The sequence below is a fragment of the Hemicordylus capensis genome, chromosome 7, assembly GCF_027244095.1.
Source record: "Hemicordylus capensis ecotype Gifberg chromosome 7, rHemCap1.1.pri, whole genome shotgun sequence".
NCBI classification, from domain to species: domain Eukaryota; kingdom Metazoa; phylum Chordata; class Lepidosauria; order Squamata; family Cordylidae; genus Hemicordylus; species Hemicordylus capensis.
In genome coordinates, this window is record NC_069663.1 from 31,205,075 (window position 1) to 31,228,978 (window position 23,904).

Sequence of the window (23,904 nt, forward strand, 5' to 3'; positions counted from 1 at the left end):
TATCCTTCCCCCTTTCTGGCTCACCACAGGATTCCCTTTTGCTCCCCACCCCCCAATAAGCAGTTCCCTTGTTTTGTCACTCCAAAGGATCTCCACCCCACTCCCCCTCTTAAAAAATAATAATTCCCCGGCTATTGCTCGCACAAGACTGGAATGATGCAAGACAAAGTTAGTTTTTTGTTTTGGAACAGCGCTTCCCCCTGCTGGCGTATTTGCACAAAGCAGCCGAGAAGTTACCAAAAAAAGGTTCATATCACCCACACCACACACACCACAACTCCATTGGCCCAAATGGAGCAGGAGGGTTAGAGCTGAAAAAATGTTGCAATGGATGGAAAATATGAGTGGCCACCAGCCTACAACGAAGCACTGAATAACGCTTTACTCTTGGTTTTAAACCGTTGCACTATTCCGTCACACTTTGCAACACTCATAGTCTGGAAAATGGCCAGAGGAAACCAGGACAGGCAAAACGGGGAAGGTCCGTGAAGGAGCAGGAGACGGCATTTCCTCAGGGGTTCCGGGCAAACAGGTGGCTTCAGTCCAGAAGCAGGAATGACACATGTTCTCAATTTCCAGTGGGAACTCATTCGGGGGGGGGGGGCGGTGATCATGTCCACGTCACATTTAGCCTTTTCAAATACCTACAGAAGCCCATTTCTGCATTGTGTACTTGGCCTTGTGCTTGAGGCCAGACCTCAAGGGACCTTCCAGCCACTGGACGGCAGCAGGTGCACATGCACGCCTGTCAGGGAGACACAGCCAACCCTGCCTCTCACACCAGGGTCAAGCCACACATGACACACAGGAGATCTGCGATCAGGTATCCAGACAGCTTTGTTTTTTACTCCAACGTCGCTGGGATGGGCAAACTGGGCTGGAAAGGCCAACCCCTCCCCGCCTGCTGCTGCTCCAGCCCAATGAGGTTCTCCCTTCACTGTTTGGTCTTTTAAAACAAATCTCGGCCATGCCACATTAGCCTTTTCAAATTCCTGTTTGCTGCATTTAGGCTCTCTGGTGTCCTTTCCAAGGTGCAGCAGTAGCCCCTTGTCCGAAAGAGCGGGGGGGGGGCACCAAAGGAGGCGCAGCTGCCTCTGCTTCCTGGCGGCAGCTCAGGCAGCTCCTCTTTCTCTCTGGCCCTACCCAGGTTAACCACGCAGCTCTACCTGATGAATGGCCAGCCTGCAGGCAGTGCAGCTCTCAAGTGGGGTGGGAGGGGGGGCCACCTGAGCTGCCTCCTTTCACACACCCCGGGTTTGTTACCACAAACTACTGCCGCACCAGAGCACTGATGGGACGAGGGGCTCTTTCACCCTGAGTCAATCACATTGGAGAAGTTTTTCTGGTGGTGACAAAAGATTCCGTGACTTCGAGAAGGGAGTGGCTGAAGCATTCTGGGCAGCAAGCAACACTGCCAGCCTATCCAGCGCTCCACCCAGATGCTGATCCAGCACGTGTCTGGTCATGAACGCCCTTGACAATAATCACAGAGAGAGGAACGGACACCCACCTGGGCTGAAGCCAAGGGACAAGGACTGCAAGGAATGAGACAGTTCGCATCAAGTCTACCTGCAGGAAGGCAGCGAGAAGGCAAACGCTCCCCCATCTCCCCCTCCGCACGCGGTGCTGGCAGCCTCACACAGCCTTACTGCACAAACCTTAATCAATATTTTGCAGGCGGTGAGCATTACAGCAAGCACAGAGACCCACTGGGCTGCACAGGCGGCAATCTCATTCCATCCCTCCACACTTTGCGGGAGGAGAACTTGCCAGTGCAGAAGATCAATACATTCCCCATTCTACAGAAAGGACCAGATCTGCTTCCCAGCAGTGTTTACAATTAAAACGGTGCTTTGAGCTCTGCCTCTAGTTTTTGCTTGGGGGAAACCTCTGCCAAGTTAGTTCAACGGTTCTTTCCAATTCCACAGTTCCACGCACCTTTCCATCCATGCAGACCTCTCCAAGGTAGCCTTGCACTATGGCTCGGCCCTCAGAAGTACTGTGCAGCGGCGGCAGCATTAGCAGGAGTATCAGATGCTGCCTGACCCTCACTAAGGCCTTACATGGGAGAAGTTAAGTGTGAAGAGTTTGCATGAAAGACAGTTGAGCTCCGGCATCCTGGCTGTGGGAGTATCCAGAAGACCCTGGCAGAGACAAACCAACATTTGCAGACGTGCCTCAGTCTCCCAAGAGTTTTCTGCCACCATCGGGAGAGGTCACAGAAGCTCAAAGGCAAGTCTGGGCCCGTCCTGTCTGCACACAGCAGCTGTCAACGCCCAGGAAATGGCGCTCGTCCTCTGAAGCCCCACGGCCTGCCATGCTAACACGCGCCCCCCCCCCCCCCGGCCTCTGCACGGATTCTCTGCATTTGGGCAGCAGCCCAGGCCCAGGTCTGTCCAACAGGCAGCCAAAGATTCCTCACCTCCAACTTGACAAGGGTTGGGCCAACAAGTAGTGATGCTTGCAATTTTCCAAGTCAGCTGCTCTAAAAAGTAAGTGTCGAGGGAATCTGTGTGATCCTCTGCTGGGGTTTCCATACCCCTAATTGTGTCAGACATGCCGCGTAGTCTACCATTCAGGGCAACAGCCATGCTGCAAGAGCAGCAGCAACTTTCCAAGAAGGAATTTTCCGAGGAAGGAGAAAAAGAGGAAGGCGCCACAAGGGCAGAGCTGGCTCGGATGCCGAGGAAAGGGCTCCGTGAGACACTCCAAGTGGGCAAGGCCGACTCCTCAGGTCTGGCACCAGGAAGTTCTTGGCAGGACATCCCCCCCCCAACACGGACACCACACCATCCCAAGGGCTACAATCCCAAGATAGGGCCAGGTTGCTGTGTCAACAGCTCTGGCCTCCACAGTCCACCTGGACAAGGCAAGGGCTTCAGCCAGCAGACCACACCGATGAGGCCTGCTGATGAGGGAGGGGCCCGTGAGGGGCCCCCGAGGGCCACGCGGCCGCACTTCCTGCAGCCAGGCCAGACTCCCCAAAGATCCCCCACCAGGGGCAGACGGCTGCTGCTCTGCTTGGTCCACGTGCAGCCCTTGCCAGCAGAGAGGCAGGCGCCAGCGGCTCATCCCCACGAGTCGGCGAGGGGGGAGGCGCCCAAGAAGGCACAGTGGCCTCTGCCTCCCCATAGTAGCCACTCGTGTGGCTCCCCCCACCCCACGTTCTCTCCCATACTGCCACAAGGCAGTGGGGCTCTTGGCAGGGCGGGAGAGAGAGGGGCTGCCAGAGCTGCCTCCTGGCTCGGGAGGATGAGCTGCTGCTGGGAGCGGGGCAGGTACTGGGGCAAAAATGACAGCGGAGCACAGCTCAGACCTGTAGTAGACTCATCCACGCACTGCCAAGTTCAGACCGAGGGAGGAGGAGGAGGAGGAAACAGAGGCCTGGCTGGATAAAGCCCCCCCCCCCCCGCCCCATGACTGTGGAAACAGCCTCTCTGCTAACACAGAGAGAGTAACCAGCTCACCTTTCAAGCCAAAGGGGAGCCCTGGTGCTGAGTGCCAGTTGTCAGGAGCCCCCTAGCCCCCCCCCCCAGCAAACACATCCTCGGATGCTGCGGCATTAAATTATGAAGAGACAGTCAGACAGCACAACAAGGAGACAAAAGGAACTCAGAAAGCTCAGGCAGGTTTGGGAGCAAAGTAGGGGAGATGGAATGAGGAACAGCTAGCGGCCGCTCATCATCTTAATCTAGCCTCTGAACACAAATTTCAGAATTCCACCCCCACCTGTGTTGATTTCCTGGGCGCTTTCCAGATTACAGGCTACAACTGCCGTAAAATGCTTCAGCTTGGAGACTGAATTGAAAACGTAATTAATGGGTGTTGCGCAAAGCCTCCAGCAGGGGGAGCAGTCTTTTCTAGATGTGCAAAACTCTGCAATGGGAAAATACAGCTATTTTTCTGCACCGCACATGCGACGTTATAGGACTGTACCGGCGCCATAGAACCCGAAAGGCAGCATTGGAAATGTGGACGGAAAATGTGGCCCCTTGCTGACAACGCAGTCTGGAAAGCCCCCTGTAGAGCAGACTTTGGTGCCTGTGTGGCAGAACGCGGCAGTCGGGCCAGGTCACCAGCAGAGCCCAGACGGGCAGAACGGAGGCATCAAGTGAGGGCAGCTCAGCAGCAGCAGGAGGAAGCATGGGAGCACAGAGCATCCCTCGGCAAGTGAAGGCCCTCCAAGGAGAACAATCCCCTCCAACTGTGGCCACAAGGAGCTCTGGGCCCACGGAGCAGCTGGCAGGGCTGGGCAACCAGGTGTGCTTGGCAGACCCCAGTGCCTCAAGGGAGCCCTTTCCTCTTCCTTGCTTAACAATAACTCTGGACCCAGCTCTTTCTTTGCAAAGCCTAAAGGCCCAGGCATGAATGTCCTTTCCCGGCTGGGCACCGTCCGATGCCTGTCATCATCACGTACAAGCACAGGATGGGGAAAGCCTGCCTTGGCAGCAGGACCGAGGGGAGAAGGACCGAGGGGTCTTAGCCTGGAGAAGAGAAGGGGGGCTGTCTCCAATTGGCTAAAGGGCTCTCGCACAGGAGGAGGAAGGGTGACTTCTCTGCCCCCCTGAGGGCAGCCTCAGAACAAGCCCCTGTGATCACAAGGATCACAAGGAGCCTGGTGGAGAAGAGAACGCAAGTACCTATCCCTCCCTCGTTTCCCTCCTATTCTTGGGAAAGGCTGTTTGGACAGTTAAATAGTTGGCCATTACAGCTGAGACCTATCCTATCTAATAAACGGACAATAAGCTCCCTAAATGAGTACCCAGAATGTTGGGGGCAATATGCTAGATCATTGTAAACCGCTTAGAGAGCTCCGGCTATAAAGCGGTATATAAATGTAAGTGCTATTGCTATTGCTATTGCTAAATAAATAAACGGACAATAAGCTCCCTAAATACTGTAAACAGCCAACAAAAACAGTATGAAGATAGAAGGTCAGCAGGGGAAGGGGCACGTCCCAGCGTATTGCACAGAGTGCCACATGTACGACTATTTGCCCCATGGGCAGAAGTCATGGGTGTGTGCTCGGTGCAAGGAGCTCCTGGCTCTCAGGGAACAAATCCGTTCCCTCGAGACCAAGGTGGCGGATCTGGAGAAGCTCAGAGAGACAGAGAGGCATGTGGACGAGACCTTCAGGGATGTGATAGAGGCATCCCACTCCAGGGCTGGTAGCTCCTCTGCTGCGGGGAGACATGATAGAGGTCTATAAAATCATGCATGGTGTGGAGAAAGTGGAGAGAAAGAGATTCTTTTCCCTCTCACACAACACTAGAACCAAGGGTCACTCCATGAAATTGATTGCCAGGAGGTCTAGGACCAACTAACGGAAGTACTTCTTCACACAACACGTTATCCACTTGTGGAACTCTCTGCCACAGGATGTGGTGACAGCCAACAACCTTGATGGCTTTAAGAGGGGTTTGGATGACTTCATGGAGGAGAGGTCTATCAATGGCTACTAGTTGGAGGGCTGTGGGCCACCTCCAGCCTCAAAGGCAGGATGCCTCTGAGTACCAGTTGCAGGGAAGTAATGGCAGGTGAGAGGGCACGCCCTCAACTCCTGCCTGTGGCTTCCAGCGGCATCTGGTGGGCCACCGTGCGAAACAGGATGCCGGACTAGATGGGCCTTGGGCCTGATCCAGCAGGGCTGTTCTTATGTTCTTATGAACCAGTGCCTGAACGTACAAGGGAGCAGAGTCAGGCAAGGCATCCAGAGGGAGTTCCTGACTGTTGTGGCTGTTTGACAGTGGAACTGCCTGCCTCATGTAGTGGTAGGCTCTCCTTCGCTGGAGGCTTTCAAACAGAGGCTGGGCAGACATCAGCCAGGATGCTGCAGCCAAGTCCTGCAATGAGCAGGGATTCAGCTCCAAGGGCCCTTCCAACCCCCTAAACCCAAAGGGAGTGCCTGGATAAAAATTAACGGAGGAGGAAATAGGAATGAGCAAGGGGGTCAGTTCTTCTCGACTTCATCCTAATCGATAGGGAAGACATTCTCAGAAATACCCAGAGATGTGAAGGCCTTGGCAGGGGAGGGAATAAATCAGGAAAACCAGGTTTTGCCCATTTCTCCCCAACGCCAGAGACAAAAAAATTATAAATTCATCTCTTGAATGATTGATTAAGTGCTGTCAAGTCTGTGTTGACTCTTAGTGACCACATAGATTCTAATCAGAGTGATCTGTCTTCAACGTGGCCTTTTAGGTCATTCATTGCTGTCGTAATCAAGTCCATCCATCTTAGGAACAAAGCAACATAGGAAGCTGCCATATACTGAGTCAGACCACTGGTCTATCTAGCTCAGTATTGTCTTCACAGACTGGCAGTGGCATCTCCAAGGCTGCAGGCCGGAATCTCTCTCAGCCCTATCTTGGAGATGCTGAGAGGGAGGAAACTTGGAACCTTCTGCTCTTCCCAGAAGAGGGGAGTATCCCCTGAGGAGAATATCTTACAGTGCTCACACTTCTAGTTTCCCATTGATATGCAACCAGGGCAGACCCTGCTTAGCTAAGGGGACAAGTCATGCTTGCTGCCACAAGACCAACTCTTCTCCTGACCTTGCTGCTGGACATCCTTGTCTTCTCTTTCCTTCAACTTTCCCCAGCCTTATGGACTTCTCGAGGGATCAGGATCTTCACATAATGTGTTTGAAGTATGATAGTTTGAGCCTGGTCATTTGTGCCGTGAGTGAAAATCCTGGACTGATTTGTTCTAGGATCCATTGGTTTGTTTTCCTGGCTGTCCATGGTATCCTCAAAAGTCTTCTCCAGCACCAAAGTTCAGAAGTGTCAATACTTTTTCTATCTTGCTTTTCGAAGTCCAGCTTTCGCAACCATAGAGTGTCATGGGGAAAACCATTGTCCGAACGATTCTATTCTTTGTAGGTGTGGACACGTCACGGCATCTAAATATCCTTTCCGAGGCCTTCATTGCAACCCTACCAAGTGCTAGTCTGCGGCGTATTTCTTGACTGCTGGATCCTTTACTGTTGATGGTCAATCCTAAAAGGCAGAAGCTCTCCACCACTTCAATGTCTTCATTATCAATTCTGAGGCTGGTTGTTGTACCCGTTGGCATTAGTTTAGTCTTCTTTTCATTTAGTCAGAGTCCCATTTTTTCACTGTGCTCCTTGACTTTCATTACTAGAATTAACTTTCATTACTAAACTCATCTCTAGCCTTGCTAAAAAAAAAGCGAAAGCACCCAAGCGGACAGGGGTGTGTGTGTGTGTCCCAGTTTTCCCAGGGTCCCCCCCACCCCACCTGGCCTTCACCTCTCTGCTTGTACCATGGACAGCACCAGCTAGGCAGGCAGGCAAAGCAGAGGAGTGTCAATGGGTGGATGAGAGGGGGGCTCGTGTTGGGAGAAGAGGTCTGGGTCTTTGAGGCACTGTGGAAGACAAAAGGGATGGCTCCACGGGGATGGCAATCAAACCAGACTACTGCTGCTCAGCAGTGGCTCGTCCTAAGGAGCTGGGGGTAGGGGTGGGGATGAGGCACAGCTGCCTCTGGTTCTCAGCAGTCCAACTGCGCCAGTTTTTCCCAATCTGCCTGGCCCCCATTAACGAGAGCCAGGCTGCCTGCAGGCTGACCATTCATCAGGTAGAGCTGTGCTGGTTAAGCCCACACAGCTCTACCTGATGAAGGCCAGCCTGCAGGCAGCATGCTTCTTGTTAACTGGGCTGGGATGGGAGAAACAGGCGCAATCGAGCTGCCGGGAACCAGAGGCCGCTGTGCCTTGTCTGGCAGCCCCTGAACTCATTGAGACAAACCGCGGCTGCTTCAGGCACTTGACATCAACAGGTGACACAGCGCAGCTTTCAAACCGACTTCAGGTGCGCCGGGGGTGGGGGGGCAGGACTTAAGGAGCAACTTCTACAAGGCGGATTGCCGGGATCTCAAGAGGCTCTTGGCAATTCGAGGTCCCATTCGAGAGCACCAGGAGAGGGGCTCAGACAGCCAATCACGGCACTGCCACAAATTCTGTCCAATTACTACAGACTTCAATTACATGCCACATAATGATGTTCCTTGACACTTTTGCAGATTTCATCAGCCAATTAAAGCTGCTTGTAACAATCCCTGTAATAATCAGCACAGCAGACCTAAGAGGCAGCCTTATATGTGCTCTCGCGCTCCCCCCCCCCCCCCCGCTCCAATCGTCTCCAGAATTCAGCAGTGACCGGAGCAAGCATTTCCCGGCAAGCACACGCCACACGCGCCTGCCCTCTGCTAGGGACCCAGCCCAAGAGCTCCTGCAAAGCACAGGGGGTGTCCATGTGGGAGAGGAGATGGTCAGCTAGGCAAAGAGAAGGGGGTGGTCTCCGGGGAAGGAGGGCAATTCTCAGCAGCCCGCCAGGAGACGTTCCAGAGGAGAAGCCACACGTGCGGCATGGCCTCAGAGCTACCTTGCTTGCTAAGCCCCTCCTCCCCCACGAGTGCATGATGCCACAAGGCCTCTCTCCACACTGCCCTCCTCTTCAAGGCAGCATGACTTTGTCAGGGCCCAGGTGGGGCGTGCATGCCGCACACTTTCCAGGAGATCTAGTATCTGGGAGGCCAGGAATCCAGAAGGGGCAGCATCCCGCCGCGACCGTGGCTGCTTGCAAGAGTTGGGGACAGTCCTCCACGAGGGTTCTCCAGGTATTGCTGGACCACAGCTCCCATCATGCCTAGCCACAGTGGCCAACGGCTGGGCATGATGGTCTCTGCAGCAACATACCAGGAGGGGTCCAGCCCAGCTAGAGCTTCTCCGGCACACGCCCCCGTTGAAATGAGTGGGACTGGCTCAGGAGATGTTCACAGCCAGGGTGACCAGCAACAAGCTGCCATTCAGGAAGGAAGGAAGCAAGCAAGCAAGCAAGGAAGGAAAAAAGGAAGGAAGCAAGCAAGCAAGCAAGGAAGCAAGGAAGGAAGCAATGAAGCAAGGAAGCAAGGAAGCGGAAAGGAAGGTTTCGTGTCCCTGACAGAAGCAGGAGCCTCCTCCCAGTCCATCCTGGACTGCGCTCAGGTCCTGTCACCTCTGGCCAGGAGAGATCCAGAGGGCCAAGGAGTCATCGACGGATCAGGTCTTCCTGGGCTGACAAAGAAGCTGCCGGGCAGCTGAGGGGGCCTGGGGGTTCTTCGCGCTTGGCTTCGGGGTAAACGTTGAGCGAAGCCACTTCGAATCACGCTCGCGGCATTGAGGGAAGCAGCCCCTCCCCTCTGCTCTCGGGTTTTGTTTTGGTGCAAGTCCACATGGCAGGGGTCAGTGTTTTCCTTCCAGCCAATGGGAAGTGGGCGGGGGAGAGTTCCCTGCAGAGACAGATCTGCATTTCTGAAGAGAGCATGCCTCTTATCATGCTAATGACTCTATGATTCAGTGCCTCTCCCATTTGCTCCCTGTTTTCAGAAAAACCAGCACTTTAAAAACCTGGGCATATGCTGAGATAAGCTAGAATCACATCACTTTCGCATCACACAGCCCGGTTTGTGTGTGGAGTGAGGGGGTCCAAGGATCTCAAAGGGACTTCAGGGTAAGTCTGGCTGGTGTGTGAATGCACACCCTCTCCTCTGAAGGAGATTCGGGGCAGAAGCCAAGCCTGTGTCAAGCCTCCAGGCGGCTACGGCAGAAGCCCTCTTTGGAGCGGCTCTTTCTCCACACTTGCCCACCTGCCTGCCACAAAGCCCGCAGACACGGAGCCAGCTCCCCCCACTGCTGTCAAAACCAGAGAAGCACACACTGAAATGGAAGCCCTGCTACGGCACAAATTTACGCGCCTGTCAAAGAGAAGCGGCAGCCAGTTATTTCTGGAAATGGATCTCCATCCTGTTACGGTGATGCCTGGCGGCAGTTGTCTCACTGGCAAGAAACCCAGCTGGTAAATATTAACCTTGAGCCTTGCTGGAAATCTCCTTGCCGCTGCATACAGAGCGGAAAGAAAGGGGCAGCAGGCGTCAGGTGCGGCTTCCACCTTTGGACTCCAGCGGCAAGCCCAGAAGGAGGCAGCAGAACCACCAAGGGTGCCCCTCTTTCTACAGCTAGTACCAGCGGCAGCCAGTTGGGGTGGAAAACAGGCAGCAGGGGGCAGCTCATCCGGACCCACCTCGCCCGCTTCTCCCCCCATGCCCCTCCCCCCTCCACGCAGGATGAGACGAGAGGCAAAGAGGCAGCCAGGCAGGGTGAGAAGCGGGGAAGGCCAGTCTGAACGAGCCACACCTGCAGCCCATTTCCCGCCCCCCCCCCCCCCGACTCCACCCTGACCAGCCCCCGCTGGCTAACACGTGAGGGGGGAAAGGGAGGGCAGCCAGACGGGACCCAGGCAGAAGCAAACCTCAGAACGCTTGCCAGGCCCGTCACTCACGTGTTCTGTAGGAACTGGAGGGGGAGCCGAGACCCAAAGAAGCACAGACACCATCCATTCCGTGGAGGGCCGGGGGGGGGGGGGGCCGTCTGGTCTTGCTTACAAAGCTCCGGCAGACAGCAGGTGCTGCGAGGGCAGAGCCAAAGGGCTGCTTTGCACAATGGATGGCCACCTTTTAGGGCTTGCCTTTGGACTCATTTGTGGGCTGCAAGGTTGAGGCACTTAGTCAGGCTGATCCAGCTGAAAACCTGAAACCCTCTTGGTCAGGCGGAGAGGCAGCCTTGGGCCAGGACAGGCAAGGCAAGCTTGGCTCTCCAGCTGCAAGCTGGGGATGATGGGAGTTGTAGTTCAGCAAGAGCTGGGCAGCCAAGGTGGCCTACCCCTGGCCGAGGCTAATCCAGTGGACTTCTTCTCCAAAGAAATTAATTAGTTCTGTTAACAGTCCTTAGGAAAATGGCCCAGGACACCCAGAAAGAAGAACCACCAGCCTCTGCATACAGCTGCCCCATAACAAGTGTCCCCTGGGCGGGCAGCAAAAACAAAAGCAGCTTGCTCCAAGATGGGGCCCCCTTCTGTGACACCGGAGGGAATACAAAGGACGGGAGTGGTTTTGCTTCAGAGCTATCATTTTCTCCATATGCAAATGTGTGCAAATTTAATCACTTAATTAACTAAGATTTCTTCAGCCAAGCAACGGCCTTGGTATACAAGTGCTAACAACGTTTTAGATTATATTGCTCTGTTTGCAAGGGATTTGTCTTCATTTTTTAATGACTTGTGTGGGGTGGGGGTGGGGGTGGGGGTGAACGCTGCATGCCGCTTGGGTGTCTTCGGGCAGACTCAGATATTATAAGGCAGCAGCCAGGAATGGCCAGTGGCCACCTCTCTCTCCTCTGGGCCAATTGCTGGACAAGGATAGGGGTGCTTCCTTCCACCAGCTGGACTGGAGGCCTCAGATCTGGTCCGGAGAATTTCAAACCTGGTTCATTCTTCTTCCAAAAACGAGGTTTCCAGATTTGAAGAACCCGAAGCCCAGAAAAGCCGAATCAGCAAATGATGAGCCTCTCCCCAAAGCCAGCCCACTATGCCAAATGAGGCAGCGCTTCGAAGCAGTGGCAGCTCAGGCTGCTCCTCTCGCTCCACTCCCCGCAAGAGCTGTGCTGCCTGCAGGCTGGCCATGCATCAGGTAGAGCTGCCTGGTGAACCAGCCTACAAGCAGCACAGCTCTCAGGTGGGGCAAGAGAGAGGGGGGCTCCCCCAGCTGGAGCCCCCCCCCCGGCCTGTTAGGAGGAGCCGCTCCTGCTTCTCAGGCACGGCGAAGACAAATCAGAGCTTGTTCTCTGAAGTCACCGTTATAGGAAAGAAGCCAAAGAGTGGAGCTGGCTGGGCAGTTCCCATGATTCAGCTCACAGAGAGAATAAATTCACATGCCACTGAAGAATCATTGCTGCCAGGTGGGAGGGAATGTATCTTTCCCTCCCAGCAGTCGGCAGCAAGTCCAAGAGACAGGACGGAGCCAGGGCTGCTGCTGCTGCTGCTGCTGCTGCATCTGGGCGGCTGCCCGGAGGGAGTCAGGCCAGGCTCACGAGGGCAAACTCCAGCCAGACGCTGGTGCCTCTTCTGGTCTTCCTCTCCCAAGGCGTCCCTGGGTGTCCACAGCTAATCTGTCTGAGAATACGCGGCACTTCATTTCGCGCAGGGCTGTCAGGCAAGCTGACCGAAGGGAAGAGCCTCCCGAAAGGACGCAAGCGCAGCTGCCGCCTCCCTTCAGCCCAGCCCAGAGTCTCCCTGCACACACAAGCACAGGCCAGGACAGCAGCCCCTCATCCAACGGAGGGGGGTGGGGGGGCACCCCAGGAGGCGCTGCTGCCTCTGCTGCCTGGCAGCTGCTCAGGGGGCTGCTCTCCCTCCTGCCCTGCTGGAGAGCCGCGCTGCCTGCGGGCTGCACCTTTGCCCGGCCCGGCTGGCTGCCTAAGATCCTGCGACCTGATGAGGCCTGGGCCCTGCGCTCCCCCCGGGGCCTCCAGCCCTCCACTCCTTCCCAAAGGACCCAGGCCAGCCCCATCGGCACTTGGGTCGCCCAACCTCTTCGAGTTAGGATCGCGGGACACTCCTGCCTGCCTCAAGAACCACCCTTGCAAGCCTTTCAGCTCAACCTATCCGATCAGGCGGCGGCGGCAGCTGCAGCTCTACCGAGCGACTAAGGAGCCACCTTCTGCGAAACGAGGAGACGCGTACGAGTGCCCATTAAGCCTGGCCACAATTTCTCCTCGGAGGGAGCAAACTGCTTAGAGCGACACCGAAAGGGAGCCCAGGCATGAGCCAGGAACTTCTTGGAGTCCGGGCAAATCCCCCGGGCCAGGCTGGGACGGCAGCACGGGGCAACACAGACCTTCCCTCTACAGAGCACCTGCTGCAGCCAGCTCTAGTCTCCGGAAGGGGCCCCCGAGGCGGCAGAGGAGCCAGGAGGCGGCTCCCTGCAAGGGCAGCACCCGTCCCGGGGCAGTGGAGCGTCCCACCGCCTGACGCGCTTGCCCAGCCAGCCACTGCCGCAGGCAGCAGAGGCTCTGAAGTGTCCTACAAATAAACCGACGCTGTCGACCCCCACACCCCCGGGTGCCCTGGAGTCAACCCCCTCCCCCATCTCAATGTTTGACTCCCCCATCCCTCCCCCCAAAAAAACCCAAGAGAGGAGAAGTGGGCGCCACAAGGAGACAGGCCCAAGAAAAGGAACAGCCTGCAACTCTCTGGGGCACGCATGTGCAAAATGCAAGGAGGACACTGTGGAGCTGGAGGAGGCAGAAGAGGGCAGCCAAGAGGATCAGGGGCCTGGAGCACCCTCCTTACGAGGCCAGGCTACAGCATCGGGGGCTCTTTAGTCTGGCAAAAAGACAACTGCAGGGAGACATGAGAGAGGTCTACAAAATCATGCATGGAGTGGAGAAAGTGGAGAGAGAGACATTCTTCTCCCTCTCCCATCACACTAGAACCAGGGGTCACCCCATGAAATTGATTGCCGGGAGCTCTAGGACCAACAAACGGAAGTACTTTTTCACACAACGCATAGTTAACCTATGGAATTCTCTGCCACAAGCTGGGGTGACAGCCACCAGCCTGGATGGCTTTAAGAATGGCTTAGATGAATTCATGGAGGACAGGTCCATCAGTGGCTACTGGTCAGAGGGCTATAGGCTATCTCCAGCCTCAGAGGCAGGATGCCTCTGAGTACCAGTTGCAGGGGAGCCACCGCAGCAGGCGAGAGGGCATGGCCTCCCCTCTTGCTGGTGGGCTTCCCAGAGGCATCTGGTGGGGAAAAGGATGCTGTCAGGATGGGCCTCCTTGGGCCAGATCCAGCAGGGCTGTTCTTATGTTAACCAGGCAACAGCCGAACACACAGCACACTTCTGGTCCACGGGCACACCGGCGGCGGCACAGAAGTGAGCGTGGCGGAGTGCTGGGCAGGAAACTCCAGCTCCAGCTGCCCTTGAGTGGCCTCTGTATTGAAGGGTGCCTTTGGGACCTTGGGGCCGCTGCCGACAGAAGTGGGCTGAAATCAGAGCAGATGAAATCTCCTTCCACTCCAAAGATAGCTTCAATCCTATTTGACAGGGAGCTGAAGTCCCTTAATGCAATGACAACAGCAGCAATGGCAGATCCGTTAAGATTCCACTGCGTGAGATTCTGGGTGGCTTTGTGAGGCTGCATTTAGTCACAGCTAGGAAGTGATTCAAGGGCTCCCTAACTCAAGAGAGGAAAGTTCAACAGCAGGAATAAGGGAGGGAGGGGCCGGGGGAGGAGGCACAGAGCTTTGGGGCAAATGCAAAGCTGCGGGAGATGCCCAGCGGCTCAAGCCTGGGGGGGCAGCCCTTTGGATGCTGTCCTCTGGCAACCCAATGATCTACCGTGTCCCCTGGCGGCGGCAGCCAGCACCCCCTCCCAAGATGAGGGACTAAATGCAGCCACTTGCAAGTAGGGATGTGCATGAACCAGGGGAGTAGCAAGGTTGGAGGGGGCCCAGAGACAAGATTTTAAAATGGGCCCCCGCCTCACTGAAGCTCAGCTCATGAAGTAAATGGTCCTAGAGAAAGACCTGCTGTTCTGGTAGCTCCAGGTCTTAACATGCTCACATCAATTTCGGAGGATGAATACAACTGTGAAGGAAGCCCGGGTGGGTGCATGGCTGGGGGAGTCAGTCATGTGACTTGCCTCTGGGGGCCCCCCAAGGCAGTGGGCCCCCAGACAACTGCCTCCCCTTATAGTTACGCCCCTGGCATGAACTGGTCCGTATACTCCTGGGAGGAGGGCGTGTTGGCCTCGTAGCAACGATTTTGGGGACAACATCAGTGGGGGGGTGGGAATGGTGGAGCAGGTAAGGGCACCCTCCCTGCCCCTTAATCACCCCCACCTCCAAACCGGCTCACATGCTGGACTTCTGAACCGGTTCGGGGCTCCAGAAAAGGTTCGCCGAACCGGTTGATGAACCTCCCTACTTGCCAGTCGGGAGCGGCTCATCCTCACAAGCTGGGGGAGGGGAGGGGTGGGGTGGCAAAGGAGACCAGCTGCTTCTGCTTCTTGGCAGCAGTTCAGGTGGCTCCTCTCTCTGCTGCCTGCAGGCTGGCCATTTGTCAGGTAGAGCTGTGTGTGAACCAGGCAGCTCTACCTGACAAATGGCCAGCCTGCAGGCAGCCCAGGAGAGAGGGGAGCAACCCCAGCCGTTGCCACTTGCAAGACCTGCCTGAAGGGGGCTCTGCCCACGCGTGTGCCCTGAGGCCGTCTTTACCTTGGCACCCGCCGTCCTTTTCTTCAAAGCCAGCATGGCAGGCGCACTTCCCGATGGGGACCAGCCACTCCCCCTCCGCGCTGCAGTGCATCCGGGGGGTGCTGTCCGCATCCACTCCCGAATGACTGACGCAGGCCCCCCTGACTTCCACCAGCGTGGCGAACGCGGCTTCGGCCACCGTGTCGGGGAAGACGGCCAGGTTCTGCAGCGTGGAGAGGCACTTCTTGTAATAGACCCGCACGGAGACCAGGGCCACGCAGGCCCCCATGTCCTGGAAGCCCAGGTGGAAGCCCTTCTTGCGGAGGTGCCCGATTTCCCTCAGCTCCACGTTCAGCTTCATCTTGCGCTCGCCCAGATCCCCCTGGGTGAAGCTCTCGTCCGCCGCGATCGTGTCGATCTTGGTGTGCTTCTGCTCGCTGACACGGGGGCCCAGGTCCGAGTCAGACTCCGCGTAGTAGAGGTTGAAGGTCTCCTTGCAGGTGCCCACCACGCCTGGGATGCTGTTGCAATCCCGGAGGGTGAACTTCAGCTCAATGAATATCCTCTGGCCGCGGTGCCTGGCAATCCAGCCGGTCTGCAGCCAGTTGTTCTGATTCGGCTCCATCACGTTACAGATCTGGTAGGTGCGGATGGGCTTGTAGTTCTCGTCCACCCCGCTGATTTCTTCCCACTGCAAAGAAGAACAGGAAATGCACCTTTTACCCCACAGCAATCGCCAGAGCTGAGCTCCTCTCTGCACAGGGACATGCCTGTTGCTGAAGCCTGCATTTTGCAGCTCCAGAGAGGGAGAAAGGGGACAAGAGAGGCCACAGGCTAAATCCCGAGGCTTTAGGGCAGAGGTCGGGCACCAAAGATCCCCACACGAGGGTCCATTTGCTCCGGACGTGGCCTTGTGCTTGGGGGAAAAGCTGCTGCTGCTGCTGCTGCTTCAGAGGAGAACGCTGCCATGCGTCCAGCTACACACAAGAGCGCCCACGGAAGAGCATTGTTCCCTGGGAGGAGGCTTGTGGCAAAAACACCAAACTGCGAGAGGACACGTGGCCCCTACCCCAAGCAAGGCCAAGTCAGGCACTTGCAGAAGTCCGCGGGGGACTCCAAGTCCCTCCTCCGCAAGCCACTGGTGGGGAGGGGGCTGGAGGGGAGACCCTCCACACCAGCAGCACCCCGACTCAGGCACCCTTCCCCATCTCACACCCCCCAGGTCTGGCATCGAAACGGCTGAGCAACAACCTGGAGAGCCCCAGCGCCAGTGGCTGGGAACTGGCCAACACAGGCAGAGACTGCAGCAGCAGCGGCAAAGGAGGGGGCTCAGGGGGCTCCTCTCTCCCCTGCCTGGGAGCTGTGCTGCCTGCAGCTGGCCATTCATCAGGTAGAGCTGGGTGGCTAACGGCGCAGTGCTACCTGACAAATGGCCAGCCTGCAGGCAGGGGCGGGAGAGCGAGAAGCCCCTCGAGTGGCCTCCTTCGGCGCCCCCCAGCTCATTAGGAGCAGCCACTACTGGACTGAAGACCCTGAACGGACTCAACAGCAGTGTGGCTGCCCACAGATCTGTGCCAGAGCCGCTGCTGGACTTCCCCCTTGGCCGCGCGTGGTTTGTTTTGCATTTCCCAGCAGGGAATGGCTGAGCAAGACCTGGGAGGCCAGAGACCACTGAGCCACAGGGCACAGCCCCGACCTCATGACTCAGAACCCCGTGCTCTGGCGAGCAAATCCGCGCTCGTCTCACGCACTTCCCGGGCACAGTCAGGCAAGCCTCTCCTTGCACAGGCTCCCCTCCCCTCCCTGGCACTTGGGAATTGCGGCACCCGTGCCAAGGCCTCCTTGTACGTGTCAGTCACCAGGGAAGGGCACCGTGGCCCCCTCCTGCCACCGGAGACGCTTGAGCGGAAAGCTCCGGATTGTTTCCAGCCTGCCAGTTCAATGACATGCAACCGCAGACGGTCTCTCTGGGCCAGCCGTGGTCAGGATGCAAAGCGCCTTCTCCCTGCAGCCAAGCACCAAAAGAGCACCTTCTAAGAATCCGGACAGGACTGATTCCAGAGGATGGAGCCGGGGGCAGAAATCAGTCTCCAGTCCCGGAAGAAGGCACTGGAGGCCGGTCAAGTATTTCAGAGGCATTTGCCAGGGCTCAGCAGGACCCGGCTGACAGGCAGATTCTCTCCAGTCAGCCCTCCAGGTAGGCTCGGCTAGCATGGCAAGGGCGATGCCTTCTGTCAAAGCAGACCCTTCTGATTCAGCCCAGGACTGACCCGGCTGGCTGGCAGCACCTCTCCAGCATCTCAAGCAGGGGTCCTTCCCAGCCCCACCTGGAGTCGCTGCGGCTGGGGACAGAAGCCAGGACCTTCTGCCTGCAAGGAGGCCGGTGCTCTGCCTCTGCGCACTGCGGTCCTCCTCTCAGCCTGCTGCGTGTGGGGCAGGACAGCAGCAGAGACCAGAGAGCACTTACCCCATTTGAAGGGTGCGATGTCCAGCCCAGGTCCGCTTGCGACTCCTTGGAATCCAGTAAAACCACTACATGGGAGACAGAAGCATCAGAACAGGAAGGTATGAGAGCCTGTCCCTCAGCAGCAGCAGCCATCATCCATCAGGGCACTTTCCAGACGACATGCTACAAAAGGAGGAGAAACGCTTCGGCTTGGCAGGGTCGTATTGATGACGACCCCCAGAATCTCTAACTCCGACAGCGGGAAAATACAGCCACTTTTCTGCAACGTACACGCAACGTTGTAGCACTATGATGCAAGGATAAAATCCGAAACGAGGCATTGGAAATGTGAACAGCACCCTGCTGTCGGCGCAGGGACTGCGGTGTCACAGCACAGGCAGGACGGAAGCACCCTTAGCAGATCCGTCATGAACCTGTGGTGGGGCGTAATCTGGAAAGCACTCAGGGAATGTCAGCAGAACAAGGCACAACATCTCTCTCTCCTTCCCATATACACAATCACACTTGCACACAACATGACAATGCTGGCGGGGGTGGCTGCCCAGAGGAGGGGGTTGTGTGCTCTCTCTCCTCCCTCTGGAACCTAGGAAGCTGCCTTGTAGCAACTCAGACCCTTGGTCCATCCAGCTCAGGTTTGTCTACACTGATTGGAAGATGCAACTCTCTCCAAGGTCTCAGGCAGGAGTTTCTCCCAGCCCTACCTGGAAGTTTCCCACACCCAGCATCTCATTCACATCTCCTCCAGAATGGAGGGGGTGCACTCACATATTGGCCAAATCTACCCCGAATTCTCTGCGAGCGAGTGGGGAGCAGTTCACATACCATTTGGGGTTTTCATCACTGAGAGGGTAGCCCAATTTATATCTGGGGTAAAGAAATCCACTTTTTGCATCATTGGGGGGGGGTGGAACTTCAAACTCGCGGTAAAGCCTCACAGAAAACTCGTGGTAAAACCTGCTTTCTGGTAAAGTTCCTGTAGAGGCTGCCAGGGGTTGAACCTGGGGCCTTCTGCATGCAAGCGGGCAGATGCTCTTCTGCTGAGCTATGGGCCCATCCCCGAAGGAGGACATCTTACAGCACGCCATACAAATGCAAACCAAAGCGAACCGTGCTTAGCAAAGGGGACAATCCATGCTTGCTACAGCATGACCAGCTTAATCCTCTCTCTCTCTCTCTCTCTCTCTCTCTCTCTCTCTCTCTCTCTCTCTCACACACACACACACACACACACACACACACACACACACAAACACACCCTGAGAAAAGGTGCCAGATGTTTAAGGGCCAAAATCTTATTCTTGAAACTAGACTTTCTAGAGAACTCAGAAGATATTTAGGTGCCTAGGTGCCAGCATCACATGGTTAGATGTCTGAGATTGCTCCTGTGTCAACACAAGGGCAACTGCAGAAGGCTGGTGTCTGTCTGCCCCCACCCCTTGGAGAGGACTGAGCCCAGCCAGCCCCCCTTGGCCTCCAGCTGAGTGCCCCCCTCGCACCTTGCTGTGATGGGGTTGCGCGTGGGATCCTTAGTGGGCCATCTGTGGCGGCAGCAGCAACCAGACCAGAGGGCTCTCGCTGCTGCCAGCTGCCCACCATGCTTTCCCTCCAACAGTGCCCCACATTGTGCTGCAACTCCAGGTAGGGGGGAACCCACCAAAGGCCGCCTTGCTGAGCGAAGGCCCTTCAGAGCCAGAGCCAGCCCTGGAAGATGGGAGCAGTGGTGGTGGCTCTCCAACCATGAGAAGCATCTTGGAGATGCTGCCAGGGAGGGAACTTGGAACCTTCTGCTCTTCCCAGAGCGGCTCCATCCCCTGAGGGGAAGATCTTGCAGTGCTGCTCACACATCAAGTCTCCCATTCATATGCAACCAAGGCAGACCCTGCTTAGCTTAAGGGGACAAATCCTGCTTGCTGCCACAAGACCAGCTCTCCTCTCCCAGGTTCTACCCCTTTCTCCCAAACCTCCTGCCCAAGAAAGACGGCCACAATTAACCAGGCAGCATGAAGCGGATTCTCATTCCGCACAAGAGAAGAGGCTCAGAGGCACCAAAGTCGTGTCCAGCTCCCAACGCCCCGCAAGGAAGCCTCTCTGCCCGTTGCCTGCCCGTCTGTGCTCCACGCTCTGCAGCCTTCATCGCAAGCTGTAAATACTCCAGTGAAGCGTTTGCCTTCCCAGAGCGCAGTCAGTTTAGAGAAACCATTGTCATTATTCACGGCACGCCTGGGACAATTTGCAGACTCCAGCAGCATGGTAAGAGGGCCGCGGCGGGTTTTTAGAGCACAAGTAAAACCAGTGTCATCTGCTCCCAGCCGAAGATGCGAATCCTGGGAGAAAGCCACATCCCTTCCACATGGCTTCCCTCCAGGGTCCTCCTGGCCTGCCAGTTTACGGCTCCATCACCTTCAGCCCAACAGGCAGATTCTCTCTTCCCACCACATTCCACACCCCAGCTTCACCATCGCTTCCACTTTCTCCATGTGGAGCAATGCTCCAGATCTCCTCTCCACTCCTGCTATGAATAGGTACACACACACACACACACACACACACACACACACACACACACGGATTGTGGCTCCTAGTCCTTGCTCACGAGCAGGAGAAGAGATGCCAGGGCATGCTCAGAAGCTTCATCTGTTGCATGAAATTCCAGCAATTCCCACGCCAAAGTTTTTCACACCCAGCTTTTAGTTTGCATCTCCTCCAGAATGGAAGGGGTACATTCACATATTGGCAAATTTTAACGCCGTCCCTATACAATTCAGGTTTTTCATTGGCCATTAGCGTGTAGCCCGATTTATATCTGGGGTAAAAAATATATATACTTTTTGTGTCAGTTTTGAGGGGCATAAGAACATCAGAACAGCCCTGCTGGATCAGGCCCAAGAAGGCCCATCTACTCCAGCATCCTGTTTCACATAGTGGCCCACCAGGTGCCACTGGGGAGCCCACAGGCAAGAGGTGTGGGCCTGCCCTCTCTCTCCTGCTGTTGCTCCCCTGCAACTGGGATTCAGAGGCATCCTGCCTTTGAGGCTGGAGGTGGCCTTTAGCCCTCTGACTAGTAGCCGTTGATAGACCTCTCCTTCATGAGGCAATGGTCAACCCCTCCTATATTCTACCAAAGAAAATCACAGGGCTCTGTGGGTGCCAGGAGTCGAAATCGACTTGACGGCACACTTTACCTAATAATTATATAACATAACAAAATAGTTCATAATCATGCCAAACCTCACCCACCATGTCCTGACTGCTTTTCGCCCGCTTTCCTTAAGAGATAAGATTCCTTATCAGATCCCCGAGCTTTCTGTGTCCATGCCTCTGTGTGTGTGTGTGTGTGTGTGTGTGTGTGTGTGTGTGTGTCCCTGGTTTATCAGTTCTGTTATGAGATAATAGAATGCTGTTACTGCATTAATGAGTTCTCAAAGGACTTAACACGATTTTTCCACACATTAATTGCCCCCTTTTAAGCGCATCAATGAACGTACTCATGTGCTGCAGAACCGAAGACCTCCTCTCAAAGCAACAAGACCTTCCAGGGGGCAGATAAAAAACAAAGACGGCAGCAGCTTTTATACAACAATTCCAGATAACGGCACAAAATTACACCGCAGGATTGTTGTTGTAGACCACTCACACACACACACACACACACACAGCCACAGTTCCTCATCCAGCCTGCAGCATTCACCACGGCCTACATCACAGGGCTGTTCTCAGCTGTCCTCTCAGCCACAGTCTCGGTGACCTGCAAGATGGGGACGATCATCAGGGAACCACAGAAGGTGAGGGTTGAAGGGCTCTTGCAGGTTTCCGTCAATCAATCGTCTTTATTATGGTCTGAGACCAGCATAAGATAGAACAGTAGAGCATGATTCAAAAACAAATTGTGGAACCATAAAACTATATTACTTTAAAATTACTACCTCTAGTCCAGACCCGGGCAGAAATCAGCTACAGCAGCCCTGACAGATGGCTCTGCCCAGCTGAAAACCTCTAGCTCAATAAATTCTTCGAATGTCTAGCCAGAATCTGCTTCCTTGTTGCTGCAACCTCTTGGTTCTAGCCCTGCCTGCAGGAACAACAGAGGACAAGGTTGCTCCTTCTCCATATACTTAAAGGCAGCTCTCATGATGTCTCCCATGCCCCTCTTGCTTAGCCTTCTCTTTCCCAGGGTGCTTTCCAGAATAGACCCTGCAACGGGTTCACGATGTATCTCCGAAGTGTGCTTTTGCACTTCCTGTGTTGTGACACCACAGTCCATACGCTGACATCAGGGTGCCGTTCACATTTCTGATGCCTCGATTCAGATTTAATCGCTGCGATTTATCGCTATAATGCTGTACAGTATGTCCGGCGTAAAAAGGTTGCTGTATTTTCCAGTTGTTAGTTTTCGCGAGACTGCTCCCCCTGCTGGGCACTTTGCTATTTACATTTTGAATGCGATTTGCCTGAACCGAAGCATTTTGCCACTGTTGAGCAGGTAAGCTGGAAAGCACCCTGGCTGACCATAGCCAGCTCTTTCAACCATTTCTCATTGGATTTGGTTTCCAGGCCCCAAACTAGTCAGTCCCTTTCTCACCAGACTGATGTCTCAACCACCAGTGGGGGACAGCAGTGGAATTTAGCTCTCCTCTCCAAACACAGCGGTGCCCATTTTGGACCATGGATCTTCTCCTCAGCCCTACACAAGCTGTGCAATATATTACTGACTCTTCTTGAATTGTAACCACTAGGGGCCCTAGAGATCAGCTTGATACAGGCAACAGCAAGGGCCCCGCCTTCAGGGGTGCAAATCCTGCAAACAGGAAACAATGCACACAGTGAGCACAGGCTCAAGACTGAACGTAACCTGCCACAAAACCAGTTTATTGCTCCCCAAACCAAAGCTTTGCATGCGTCCATGTTCACCCTAGGGAATGCCTTTGTTAATCGAGCTTGCGGCTGGTTCTTTGGATGCTTTGCTCAGCCCCTCACTAGAAACCGTCCTGGGAGGCTTGCAAGCAGTGTTCCCTCTAACAGTTATTCCCAGGTGTTGTTGACTACAACTCCCAGAATCCCCAGCCAAAGGACACTGCAACTGGGGATGCTGGGAGCTGTAGTGAACAACATCTGGGAATTCCTGTTAGAGGGAACACTGGTTGCAGGGCAGCAGGGCTCCACCGAGTGGGCCAGTGCTTGATACCAGAGGAGGTCTTTCCTAGAGAGCAAAGCAGACTTGCAGCAGGCAACACAGGAAGCTGCCATATACTGAGTCAGACCCTTGGTCCATCTAGCTTAGTATTATCTACACAGACTGGCAGCGGCTTCTCCAAGGTTGCTGGCAGGAATCTCTCTCAGACCTACCTTGGAGATGCCAGGGAGAGAACTTGGGACCTTCAGCTCTTCCCAGAGTGGCTCCATCCCCTAATTAGGGGAATCTCTGACAGTGCTCACACTTCTAGTCTCCCCTTCATTTGCACCCAGAGTGGACCCTGCTTAGCTAAGGGGACCAGTCATGTTTGCTCCCACCAGACCAGCTCTCCTCTCTATGGTATCAGGCAGCAGTGGGTGCACCTGAAGAAGTGGAAGCCTGCAAGGAAAGAGCACCAGGGGTGGCGGCGGGGGGGGGCAGGGAGCCAGCATCCATGCGCCACCCAGGCCCACGTAGAGCCCTCTCCAGCCACCATGCAACCTGCAGCCCATAAGCACCAGCCCACGCATGGCAGCAGAAAGCCAAAGGGCTGCTCCAGCCCCCACTTCCCCTGAAAGGCCAGAGCTGGCCGGCTGGCTCGTGATGATCATGGGGGACGCTCCTGCTGCTGCCCTCCCTCCACAGACAGCAGGGCGCCCCAGCCTTGGGTCTCTGGATGCTGTTGGACTACAACTCCCAATGGCTGGAGGAGCTTGTGGCTGGGGATAGTGGGGTCGTGGACAGGAGAGGCCTGTTGTAATGAGCCGGGGACGGGGCAGCAAAAGAGGCACAGCTCCCTCTGCTTCCCAGAGCTCCGTTTGCTCGTCTCTCTCCCACCTTGCGCACTGCCTGCAGGCTGGCCATTCATCAGGTAGAGCTGTGCGGTTAACCTGACGAATGGCCGGCCTACAGGCAGTACAGCTCCAGGAGGAGTGGGAGGGGGGAGGAGCAAAGGGAGCTCCGGAAAGCAGAGGCAGCTGTGCCTCCGTGGCCCCCCCCACCCCCCCCCACCTTGCTAGGACAAGCTGCTCCTGGGCTCAGTCCAGGAACATCTGGCGACCCCAGTTGGGAAGCCGTGCTCTCTGGCACCATTGCTCTTCCACACCTGGATGCTTTTTCTCAAGTCCTTGGTGAGCGGCGCTGGCAAAGAAAAATACCACAGGCAGCCG

At 55.6% G+C, this 23,904-nt stretch overlaps 1 protein-coding gene across 5 annotated transcripts in view; it reads right to left on the reverse strand.

Annotated features, from left to right (window-relative positions):
* EPHA10 (EPH receptor A10) overlaps positions 1–23,904 on the reverse strand; it is a 57,355-nt gene that overhangs the window by 27,026 nt on the left and 6,425 nt on the right. For all 5 annotated transcript variants that reach the window (XM_053268658.1, XM_053268659.1, XM_053268657.1 and 2 more), the window contains exons 2-3: positions 17,566–17,630; positions 15,120–15,789 (exon numbers count right to left, since the gene is read on the reverse strand). In XM_053268658.1, coding sequence (XP_053124633.1) covers positions 15,120–15,789; positions 17,566–17,630 — 735 coding nt within the window. The remainder of the gene's footprint in view (positions 1–15,119; positions 15,790–17,565; positions 17,631–23,904) is intronic.